This window comes from Gorilla gorilla, chromosome 10, assembly GCF_029281585.2.
Source record: "Gorilla gorilla gorilla isolate KB3781 chromosome 10, NHGRI_mGorGor1-v2.1_pri, whole genome shotgun sequence".
NCBI classification, from domain to species: domain Eukaryota; kingdom Metazoa; phylum Chordata; class Mammalia; order Primates; family Hominidae; genus Gorilla; species Gorilla gorilla.
In genome coordinates this window covers 126326290-126338735 of record NC_073234.2, presented here as the reverse complement: position 1 = coordinate 126338735, position 12446 = coordinate 126326290, and the positions used below count along the sequence as shown (strand labels likewise).

At 48.2% G+C, this 12446-nt stretch overlaps 1 protein-coding gene across 1 annotated transcript; it reads left to right on the top strand.

Annotated features, from left to right (window-relative positions):
* Window positions 1-2719: 2719 nt before the first annotated feature.
* Window positions 2720-12446, top strand: MYL2 (myosin light chain 2). Its single transcript, XM_004053895.4, has 7 exons — window positions 2720-2803; window positions 4140-4229; window positions 7523-7598; window positions 9016-9120; window positions 9995-10073; window positions 10175-10223; window positions 12116-12446. The coding sequence occupies exons 1-7, from the start codon at window positions 2801-2803 to the stop codon at window positions 12212-12214; spliced, it is 501 nt and encodes a 166-aa protein (XP_004053943.1). The 5' UTR covers window positions 2720-2800; the 3' UTR covers window positions 12215-12446.

Here is a 12446-nt window from a genome sequence, read left to right as displayed (position 1 = left end):
GTAACTCTAACCCATGTGGGACTGCAGAGAAGAAAAAAACCCACATCTTTTTTTTGTCACCGCTATCAATGGTCCTTGGGTTTGTGTGCCCCCAAATTGAGATTTTTTTTCCACCTGAGAAGGGGAGTGAGTGATAGCTACCATTTGCCAGGTCTCACCCCCTTTTACCCTCCAGAAAACCTAATAAGAAAACTGATTTCTTTTTTTATGTTCTGGAAAACTCCAGCCCCAGGGGGCCTTCTGTTCCTCAAAGCCTCCAAATTCTCCCTGCCTTGAGGTATGTGCTGTCCCCACTGCCTGGAGCCCCCTTTGCAGACTCTGCTTGGAGGAGCCCACCTGCGCCCCTGTCTGAGGCTGTCACCTGGCCACTGCCATGCCTCTGTCTCATCCCTGCATGAGATCCGTCACTGCCTGCAACTGTCTGGGTTGTGCATTTGTTTACTTTCTCCTTGTCCATCTTCCCCTCGCACTTACGCACCTCAAGGGAAGGGAATTTGTTGCTTTGCGCTGGGCTCGATGAAGGGGAATGAATGCTGGTTCAGCCATCAGCCCCGCACCCACACTACTGGGAGGGCAGAGGGACATTCTCCTTCTTAGAGGTGTGGCCTCTGGCACTCAGGCCTGCCACCCACGGCCACTAAATAACCACAATGATTCCAAGCCCCGAGTTCTTGCTGCCTGAATCCCAAGGCTGTCTTTAAGGGCACAGGAAGATGGCCATCTTTTGTTGTTTTGGTTTAGTTTGGGGTTTTTTTGGTCTTTGTTTTTGAGATGGAGCCTCGTTCTGTCGCCCAGGCTGGAGTGCAATGGCACGATCTCGGCTCACTGCAACCTCCGCCTCCTGGGTTCAAGCAATCCTCCTGCCTTAGCCTCCCAAGTAGCTGGGATTACAGGCATGCGCCACCACGCCCAGCTAATTTTTGTATTTTTAGTAGAGATGGGGTTCTGTCATGTTGGCCAGACTGGTCTTGAACTCCTGACCTCAGGTGATCTACCTGCCTCGGCCTCCCAAAGTGCTAGGATTACAGGTGTGAGCCAACATGCCCGTCATTTTTTTTTTTTTTTTTTTTTTTTTTTTGGCAGAGTCTCACTCTGTCGCCCAGGCTGGAGTGCAATGGCACTGTCTCAGCTCACTGCAACCTCTGCCTCTCGGCTTCAAGCGATTCTCCTGCCTCAGTCTCCTGAGTAGCTGGGACTACATGCCCGCGCCACAATGCCTGGCTAATTTTTGTATTTTTAGTAGAGACAAGTTTCATCATGTTGGCCAGGGTCGTCTTGAACTCCTGACTCAAGTGATCCACCCGCCTCAGCCTCTCAAAGTGCTGGCATTTCAGGTGTAAGCCACTGCACCCAGCAGGAAAGCTGTCTTGAGTAAAAGTATTATATAATGACACCTTGCATTCTGAGAGCAGCTGCTGTTTTCAAGGCTCTTAAAGAGCCTGGACTCTGGAGACAAAGGGGCCTCCAGAGGGGTCCACGCCTAGCTCCATCACTGTGTGACCCTGGGCAGCTCACTTCGCCTCTCTGAGCTTTTGTTTCCGCATCTGTAAAATGGGGGCATGGATGATGAGGTGGTCCCCACCCTCTAGGGTGGCTGGAAAATTATGTGTGGGAGCCATGAGCACATAGCGTCCGGCACGTGCCAGTGCTCAGTCAATGAGATTTGTCATTTCTTCAGTCAACAAATATTCATTTTTGAGCTGCTGCTGTGTGCATCATGAGCTGGGAGCTGGGGAGACAGTCAGTGGTGAGGGAAACTAAAGTGATCCCTGCCCTCTGAGCTGATGCTCCACGGATGCTGAAGAAAATGAGTCAGTGCACTGTGGGCAGTGTTCGGGACTGCCTCACGCTGTGCAGAGAAACAAAGAAGGGAGATCGGAGCGCAGGGGGTGCGTGGCTGTGTTATTTGTTTGTTTTGAGACAGGGTCTTGCTCTGTCACCCAGGCTGGAGTGCAGTGGTGTGATCGTGGCTCACCACAGCCTCAACCTCCCGGGCCCAAGTGATCCTCCTGTCCCAGCCTCCTGAATAGCTGAGACTATAGGCATGCACCACCATGCACAACTATTTTTTTTTTCTTTTGCGTAGAGACAGGCATCTCCCTATGTCACCCAGGCTGGTCGCAAGCTCCTAGGCTCAAGCAATCTTCCCGCCTCGGCCTCCCACAGTGCTGGGATTTCAGGCATGAGCCACAGTGCCAGCCTTCATGGTTATTTTAAAGATGGTGGTCAGGGAGGCTTCACTCAGGAGATGACATATGAGCAAAGATGCAATGAAGGAGGTGAAGGAAGGAGCCGTGCAATGACATATGAGCAAAGATGCAATGAAGGAGGTGAAGGAAGGAGCCGTGCGATGACTGACAGAAAGACATTCCAGGTAGAGGGCACACAGATGCAAAGACCCTGAGGCCAGATCCAGGCTGATAAAACAGAGCATTTTAGCAGTCTTCTCTCCCTGCCATTTTTTTTCTCAAAATTGACAAGCACAAGTGTCCCCGGCCCAAGCACTGCAGAGAGCGCGCAGCATCTCTCCCCGTGACCATGACCCAGCTACTGCCTCTTTAACCTTGAATGCCTTTTTGGGGGCTCACGTGTCACCCAGTGGCGAGTGAGCCACCCTTACTTCAGAAGAACGGCATGGGGTGGGGGGGCCTTAGGTGGTGCCCGCCTCACCTATGACTGCCAAAAGCGGTCATGGGGTTATTTTTAAACATGGGGAGGAAGTATTTATTGTTCCCGGGCTGCGGAGAGCTGGGCGGAGTGTGGAATTCTTCTCGGGAGGCAGTGCTGGGTCCTTTCCACCATGGTGAGTACAAGGGCTCCAGGAGGTGATGATGCCGGGTGGGCGAGGAGAGGAAGCCACTACAAGCAAGGGACCACGGCGGAGGGGGAGGAAGGCGGCTCTCAAAGCCTCCAGCCCCTCGTGGAAAAAGCCCCATTGACTGCGCGGGCACAGAGGAACCCCAATCAATGCCCCGATAGGCCACAAATAACAGCAGCTCTCGGGGACTCACAAACACAAAATAAGAGAGTTGGCTTTTTTATGGCTTGTCTACTGACCTCTCGAGGAATCAATAACTCCCAGGGCTTGCAAAATGGGATTGAACGCTTTTAAGGATCAAATTGTAATTCTTTTCTCTTGTTCAGGCAGCTGGGAAAAAGAATGTTTTTGTTTTCACCTTTTGAACTTGCAAATTTAAAACCTTTCTTTCTGTGCTGTTGGGTTAGGTGTCCCCCTCCTGAAGTGGGCAGTCCCCAAATCAGGGTCAGCACAGGAGGGAGAGTGGTTAGAGGCAGGAACTCTGGAGTCAGAATGCCCAAGTTCAACTCCCCAAGTTCAACGCCCAAGTTCAACTCCAGCTCTGCCTTCTGTGTGTGTGTGGCTGTGTGGTCTTGGGCAAGTGACCCAACCTCTCTGAGCCTCAGTTGCCTCTCCTGTAAAATGGGAATGATAATAATAGTATCCACTTGACAGAGTGGTTATGAGAATTAAATAATAATACATATGTAGAGTACTGAAGCATTTGCTGTTATTGAAAGTCAGAGAGAAGTGGGGTGGGGAAGAAAGGTCAACTCGCTCTTCTCTGCCCTGTTGATGTGGTGCAAGGACGGAGCATTCAGAGAGGAGGTTTTGCTGCCATTTGGAGCAAGGGAAAATTGTGGGGTGTGGGGCGCAGTTGGGTTTTAACACCTTGAAGAACTGTCATTTCATCTTGGCATTCATCATGGCTTAGTGAGCCTGACTTTTTCTTTCCCTCCAATCAATTCTCCTTCTGTGCATTACTGAGCTTTTTGTGAAATGCATCAGAACAAAAGTGGCTGGATCCTGCAGAGGCGATCTGAAGGTGTGGCCTCCATCCCCAGGGACACACCTGTGGCTTCTCCTAGTTGGTGAAGGAGCCACTGCAAGATGCACAAATGCTTATGATCCACTGGTACCGGAGGGCTCTGGAGAAACTTCATGTCATGTCCTTTGCTCCCTCTAGCATCACCGTTTTGAGACCTGAGTGTGGATGCTGTACCCACATTTCACAAATGGGCAGCTGAGCCCTGCAACAGAGATGAACTCACCCAGAGTAGGGGCCTGACCTAGTTTGTTGACTCCCAGCCTCTCTCTTTTAATCGATGCTTTTTTCCCCCAGGCACCTAAGAAAGCAAAGAAGAGAGCCGGGGGCGCCAACTCCAACGTGTTCTCCATGTTCGAACAGACCCAAATCCAGGAATTTAAGGAGGTGGGTGCAGCTATTGAATCATCCGCCTGGATGGAAATCCCACCCACGAGGGAGAACCTTCTTTTTGTTCCATATTCCCAGCAGGGACCTTTCATTAGATGCCTCTATCCTCCAAACAATCCCAAATTCGGCCTGAACGGATGTGTGAATTTTTAAAAGAAACTATTTTTAATATTTTCACTGATTATCAAAGTAAAACATATTCCTTGTTGAAAAATGTCGGAAAATTTTTCAGAAAAGGAAATAAAAACTACCTACAATTCTATTACCCAGAGATAATCAGTTCACATTTTAGTATATACCCTTCAAACCATTTTTGTTATCTATGTATATATTTATTAAACAAAATTATAATCTTCTGTGCCCACTGATTACACCTGCATTTTTTTCGTTGAGAAATTCACCATTAACATTTCCTATCATGTATTTAAACCATTTCCTATGGTTAAATATGACATTGGTTTATAATGTTTTACCACTATAAATAACACCTCTTTGCTTGTATCTCTGGTTATTTCTTGGGGGTAAATTCCTAAAAGCAGAACTGCTGGGTCAAAGGAACTTAAAACAACAACAACAAAAGAACTAAAAACAGGCAGAACTGCTGGTCCGAATTGCCCCCCAAAATCAGAGCACTAATTCCTATGCCCAGCAGCCTCTTGCCTTTCCCCACATTTCCATCAACGCTGGGTATTAATAGTCACAATTTTTTTTTTGCCAGTCTGAGAGGTGAAAAGCAGTATCTTCTGGGTTTTACATTTTACAGTCTTTGATTATTAACCACTAGCCCCGTTTGAAACCCCATCCCATTTGATGGCAATGGACCTTATGAAGAGAACCCAAGTACCAATTAGGCCAAACTGCACACGGGCTTAGATGGACAGGCTCAGAATTCATTTTCCAGCCGTTGCGAGGGCTCACACTGACTCATCCACATTCCCACCTGGCTTTCCAGAGGGAACTATGCTAAAATGATGCTAAAGAGACCAGACTGCTTTCTTTTTTTGTGCGTGTGACAGAGTCTCGCTCTGTCACCCAGGCTAGAGTGCAGTGGCACAACCACGGTTCCCTGCAGCATCAACCTCCCAGATTAATCAATCCTCCCACCTCAGCCTCCTCAGTAGCTGGGACCACAGGTACACACCACTGTGCCCAGCTAATTTTTGTGATTTTTGTAAAGATTGGGTCCCCCTGTGTTGCCCAGGCTGGTCTCAAACTCCTGGGCTCGAGCAATTCTCCTGCCTTGACCTCCCAAAGTGCTGGGATTACAGGCACGAGCCACTACACCCTGCCCTAGTGTGCTTTATATCAAAGGGGAAACCATTTGGGGCTTCCAAACAGGAAATGAACAGTCGTACCTTTTGTCCTCACTAACATTCAGATTGCAGGAATGCCGTGTCCCATAGGGAAAGAGAAATTCCTGAGACAAGTGTCATATCTGAACTTGAGATAGTCACTTTCCAGGCAGAAAGCTTCACCCGCCTCTTTTCCCAGCCTCCGGCATCAGCTGCCGGCGGTGTGGGTAAGGGATGCAAAGAACTCAAGACACGTAGCCAGGATTCCCCATTTGGTTTTGTTTGTTTGTTTGTTTGTTTGTCTGAGTAAATGGGATTACAGGTACTCACCACCATGCCTGGCTAATTTTTTTGTATTTTTGCTAGAGACAGGGTTTCACTGTGTTGGCCAGGCTGCTCTCAAACTCCTGGCCTCAAGTGATCCCTCCGCCTCGGCCTCCAAAGTGCTGGGATTACAGGCGTGAGCCACTGCACCTGGCGTAAAGCTATTATTTTTAAAAAAGCTAAAAACTGGTGTCTCATCTGGCCTCTCCACTCCCTAGCCTGCCCTATCTATAAAATGGGACCAGTAATCTATCTCAGCTGACAGTCAGGGAGACTCTCAGAACTTTATAAATGCCCAAGTGTTTTACAAATGAGGAATCATGGGCCAGCCACAGTGGCTCACACCTGTAATCACAGCACTTTGGGAGGCTAAGGTGGGCAGATCACTTGAGGTCAGGAGGTTGAGACCAGCCTGGCCAACGTGGTGAAACCCTGACTCTACTAAACAAAAATAAGCTGGGCATTGGTGATGCGCGTCTATACTCCCAGCTACTCGGGAGGCTGAGGCAGGAGAATCACTTGAACCCGGGAGGCGGAGGTTACAGTGAGCCGAGATCGCACCACTGCACTGCAGCCTGGGTGACATAGCAAGACTCCTTCTCAAAAATAAATAAATAAATAAATAGCTTTATAGAGTTATAATTTGCATACCATAAAATTCACCTTTGAAGTGTGCAGTTTTGTGGTTTGCAGTATACTCACAAAGTTGTGCAACCATCACCACTATCTAATTTCAGAATATTTCCATCACCCCCGAAAGAAACCCCATACCCATTAGCAGTCACTTCCTGCTCCTCCCTCTCCCACCAGCCCCTGGCAACTGCTAATCCATTTTCTGTCTCCATGAATTTCCTGTTCTGGACATTTCATAGAAATTGAATCATACAATATGTGGTATTTGTGTCTGGCTTCTTTCACTGATGTTTTAAGGCTCATCCATGTTGTAACCTTTGTAGGAATTTCCCTCCTTTTTATGGCTGAATAATATTCCATTGTATGGACAGACCACATTTGGTTTATCCATTCATCAGCTGATGGACATGTAGGTTATTTTCAGTTTTGGGCTACTGTGAACGATGCTGCTATACACATTTGTGTTCAGGTTTTTTTGTTTTTGTTTTTGTTTTCCAAGATGGAGTCTTGCTCTGTCATCCAGGTTGGAGTGCAGTGGCATGATCTCAGCTCACTGCAAGCTCCGCCTCCTGGGTTCAAGCAATTCTCCTACCTCGGCCTCCCAAGTAGCTAGGATTACAGGCATGCGCCACCACGCCTGGCTAATTTTTGTATTTTTAATAGAGACGGAGTTTCACAATGTTGGCCAGGCTGGTCTTGAACTCCTGACCTCAAGTAACCCACCGGCCTAGGCCTCCCAAAGTGCTAGGATTACAGGCGTGAGCCACTGTGCCCAGCCTTGTGTACAGGCTTTTATGTGGACATGTTTTCAATTCTCTTGGGTATATATCTAGCAGTGGAATGTCTGGGTCATATGATAACACGAGGCCTGACATTTTGAAGAAACTGTTGGATTATCTTCAATTGTTGACTTTTAATCTGAGGTCCTACAATGATCTTTGAAGATCCCAGAATCCACTCCCGCCAAGTCCTTGGCCCAATCTCTTGGGCAACTCTGCCAGTTTCTCCCAGGCTGAGCTGCCAATCACTTCCCTTCCACAGGCCTTCACTATCATGGACCAGAACAGGGATGGCTTCATCGACAAGAACGATCTGAGAGACACCTTTGCTGCCCTTGGTATGTCACCCTCTCTAGCCCTGCATGAGGGTCTCTTTATCTCACATCCATGAGGAGCAGGAGGTGGGACCATCAGAAAAGCTCAAGATGGTGTCATTTCCCAAAGAAACAACTCCGCCACAACTGGTCTTTAAGACAAATTTCAGGGGATGGGAAAGAAGTGTTTAGTCTTTGAGTATCTTCAGATATCTTTTTTCTCTTGAAATAACTTTTTTATGTGATTTTGAATGCAATGTCAGCTCACAACAGAAAATGGGGAAAAAGTGCAGAAAAGTATAAAGGAGAAAATGACATCACCCAGAAGGTCATATTCCACTGTGAACATTCCAGTCTCTCCTCTAAGTCTTTCTAGACATGTCTGTTAGGTTTGGGTTTTAGTTTTTTAAATTATTGGAATCATTCTCTTTCGAATTTATCTTCTAAAATGTATCATCTCAACAGTGTGAGCATGAGTACATGGAGTTTCTTCAAAATATACATGCCCAATCTGCTACCCACCACCACCACTTACTCCTGACCTTAGAACTCAGGGCAACCATACACAGCTGTGCAGACTGCGCACTGCACAATTCTACAGGGAACTATTCACATTTGTAGTGAGTGTAGCTTTTTATACTTAAAACATACATTGGCTTAAAAAGTGACAGATTTTTCTTATTTGCACAAAGGTAGGCTTGTGGCAGGACTAGAGCAGGTAAATCAGAACCTCCAAGGCTGTGGGTTACAGCAGGTTTAACTTGTAAAAGTTCCCTCAGGTGATCCTGATCTGTCTCTCCCGCCTCCAACTGTGAAGGGCTAATTTACAACATGAGCCTTTCCCATTTGAGTGAAAAATGAAAATATCTGCATCAAATGTTCCAGGTTCTGAAGACACTATTTTAAATATAATGAACTGGCCGGCATGGTGGCTCACACCTGTAATCCCAGCACTTTGGGAGGCGTAGGCTGGAGGACCACTTGAACCCAGGACTTCGAGACCTGCCTGGGCAACATGACAAAACCCTGTCTGTCCAAAAAACTACAAAAATTAGCCAGGCACGGTGGCATGCACCTGCAATCCCAGCTACTTGGGAGGCTGAGGCACGAGAATTGCTTGAACCTGGGAGGCGGAGGTTACAGTGAGTCGAGATTGTACCACTGCACTCCAGCCTGGGTGACACAGCCAGACCCTGTCTCACAGAAAAATAAATAACGAACCCCTTCCCACATCAGATGCTAGGGTTGCTTCCAGTCATTTGGTTATTATAAATAACACTGTCAAGAACATCTTCTCAGATAAGATCTTTGCCTCCATCCACCCCATCTCTGATTATTTCTAGACTAGATTTCTTGAAGTGGAATCCCAGGAGCCAATGGCAGTGTCATAATGGTCTTTTTCCCCAGCTCGGAGTCCCTGAGTGTGTGTTTCCTACCCTAGGGCGAGTGAACGTGAAAAATGAAGAAATTGATGAAATGATCAAGGAGGCTCCGGGTCCAATTAACTTTACTGTGTTCCTTACAATGTTTGGGGAGAAACTTAAGGGTAAGGTCGTGTGTGTGTGTGTGTGTGTGTGTGTCTGTGTGTGTGTGTCTATGTTTCTTCGGGGGGGCTGGCAGAAGATGGTTAACTTTAAAAGAGATAAAGCACCATTGGAAAAAAATAATGAAAACAGCAACTTGGCTGGGTGCAGTGGCTGATGCCTGTAATCCCCAGCACTTTCAGAGGCCGAGGCGGGCAGATCACTTGAGGTCAGGAGTTCAAGACCAACCTGGCCAACATGGTGAAACCCCATCTGTACTAAAAACACACAAAAAAATTAGCCAGGCATGGTGGTGTGCACCTGTAGTCCCAGGTACTCAGGAGGCTGAGGCGGGAGAATCCCTTGAACCGGGATGGCAGAGGTTGCAGTGAGCTGACATTGTGCCACTGCACTCTGGCCTGGGTAACAAGGTGAGACTCTGTCTCAAAACAAAACAAAACAAAACAAAAGAAAAACACAGCAACTAACATTGCTCCAAGACTTAACCTAAGTCAGACCTCATGCTAACCACTTTATATGCATTACCCCACTTAATAGCAACTAGGAGGTATGCTCTATTCTTATCCCCAGTTTACAGATGGGGAACTGAGACTAAGAGACCGAAAGTCCGTTGTCTGAGGCCACATGGCTAGCAAGTGCCAGGGTTAAGATTTGAATCCCAGGCTTTCGAATCTAGATGATGTTTGACCTTGGGTTCTCAGCCCTCTCTTCGAAATACAGAGGCTCAGTGATCAGACGAAAGCAGGGTCTTTTTCCTCCATGCAAAGCAGCCTTGCTCTGGCCCCTTCATCTCTGGGGGAACTTGGGCCCTGCTGCCTGGGGTGCCAATGGTTCCCAGCCACCCCCAGTACATGTAAGCCCTGTGTTTCGTTTCAGGAGCGGACCCTGAGGAAACCATTCTCAACGCATTCAAAGTGTTTGACCCTGAAGGCAAAGGGGTGCTGAAGGCTGATTAGTGAGTGGGGTCTGTGGGGAGGAAGGGGGTTCCCTGCTTGCCCCCCTGTCCGCCCTACACACACACAACTGACACCAACACCTGCTTTCCTTTCTCTGCAGCGTTCGGGAAATGCTGACCACTCAGGCAGAGAGGTTTTCCAAGGAGGAGGTAATGGGGTCCTTCAAGCACTCCCTCTAATCCAGCTCCTGGGTTCTCCTTCTGGGGGGCTCCGTCTCCCCTCTCGTCTAAAGCACCCCTGACCCCACACTGACAGGGAACCAGCTATCGTCTTCTGAGGCCTGGCCTCATTTCATTCTCCGCCACCCTATGAGGTAGGGACTGGCATAACTGCCATTTTACAGATAGGCAAACTGAGACCCAGGGAAGTAAAGTCACTCATCTAAAATAACAACAATCACACCTGTAATCCCAGCACTTTGGGAGGCCAAGGCAGGAGGATCACTTGAGACCAGGAGTTTGAGACCAGCCTAGCCAACATGAGGAAACCCTGTCTCTACTAAAAATACAAAAATTAGCTGGGCATGGTGGTGGACACCTGTATTCCCAGCCACTCAGGAGGCTGACGCATGGCACGAGAATCGCTTGAACCTGGGAGGCAGAGGTTGCAATGAGCCAAGATCATGCCACTGCACTCCAGTCTGGGCAACAGAGCAAGACTCTGTCTCAAAAATAAAATAAAATAACAACACTAATAGTAAATGCCAGGACCTAGATTCAAACCTAGGTCTGCGTGACTGCAGGTTCTGCCTTCCTCACGATGCACAGAGACCTGCTTAGAGCATGAAATTATTATGGCATGAAGGGCCGCCACATACTGTTATGTGAGTTGTGCACTGAACAACTCTTCTAAATGTCAGTTTCATAAAAGTCATCAGACTGTGTATTTGTTGCAACAGCTTTCCAGAACTGGCAGTAAAGTGTCTGGTAATAATTTTTTTTTTTAACTCAGGTGGTGCGGTAGTGAGTTTGGTAGAAGGGGCACCTTTGCTAATTTGCCAAAGCTTCTGTATGAGCAAACAATGGTGCCGTCAACCTTATTAGTGAACCTTAATGAGTCGATTTTAAATGCTCCCCTCATAGCCTCACAGGCCTGTTTCCATCAAGTTCCACATTTTACTAAAAATTGTATGTAGATTTTCCCTCCCCCAAAATTCAAGCAGCTAAAAGGGCTGCCTTCACTTTCCACCTGCTGTGCGCTTTGAACAAGCTCCTTAACCTCACTGCACCTCAATTTCCTCATCTGTAAAGTGGGAATAATAATAGAAGCTACCTCATAGGAGATTGCGAGGATTCGACTGTTAATGTGGGGAAAGTGTGAACTTGTGGCAAGGGCAATATAAGTGCTAGCTATGAATAGCCAGTATGTTTTAAAAAAATAATAATAATAACTAGCCAATGCTTTTTAAATGGGGAAATTTTGTGTAAAAACAAAAATCTAGATTTCTGACACCCTGGACCCTGTGGTCACTTCATGTCACCTTTTTAGATGGCCACGTGTCTCCATTTAGCCATAGGACCTATCCTGCTCCCTTACATAACCTGCCTGGCCCCTTGGAACCCTTGAGTTTGTGATCCCAATGGAAGGCTGGGTTTCCAGGGACATCTCTGCATGATGTTTACTTGGGAGGGCCCCTGGGGTCAGGGAAGGAAGAACAGGGAAGGGCAAGGAAGGAAAAGTGCATGAAGGAAGAAGTTGAGCCAAGATTCAGGCCCAAAGATCGGCACCGCTGACTACCCAGGGAGGGAGCTCATTCTACAGCTCTCCTGAGAGGTACCAAGTTGGGCGAGATGGCCGCGCCTTTATACCCCCACACCAATCCCATCCGCTGGCTGTGGGCTGCCCCAGAAAGGGCATGACCTTGGGCGAGGGGGCCCTGCAGCAGCTGGGGAAGTCCTTCCCCGGAGGACCCTCTGAGTGGCCCATGTTCCCATCCCCCACCCCCCAGCTATCCATCCACTCAGGCCCCGTCCACAGCCCCCCACCCTCCGTCTCAGTTCCCCTCCCCTCGTCCTTAGCACGTGTTGCTGGCTCATTGCAGGTTGACCAGATGTTCGCCGCCTTCCCCCCTGACGTGACTGGCAACTTGGACTACAAGAACCTGGTGCACATCATCACCCACGGAGAAGAGAAGGACTAGGAGGGGGCTCGCTGCTGCGCCCTGGGCTCGTCTTTGCAGAGTGGTCCCTGCCCTCATATCTCTCCCCCGAGTACCGCCTCTGTCCCTACCTTGTCTGTTAGCCATGTGGCTGCCCCATTTATCCACCTGCATCTTCTTTGCAGCCTGGGTGGCTATGGGTACTTCGTGGCCGCACATCCTACAGATGGAAATCCATCCAGAGGCCATGTTCCAATAAACAGGAGGTCGTGTA

Coding starts and splice junctions, on each gene's coding strand:
- MYL2 (XM_004053895.4), top strand. Junction 4,230..7,522: donor AAATCCAGGAATTTAAGGAG/GTGGGTGCAGCT, acceptor TCCCTTCCACAG/GCCTTCACTATCATGGACCA. Junction 10,224..12,115: donor AGAGGTTTTCCAAGGAGGAG/GTAATGGGGTCC, acceptor GGCTCATTGCAG/GTTGACCAGATGTTCGCCGC.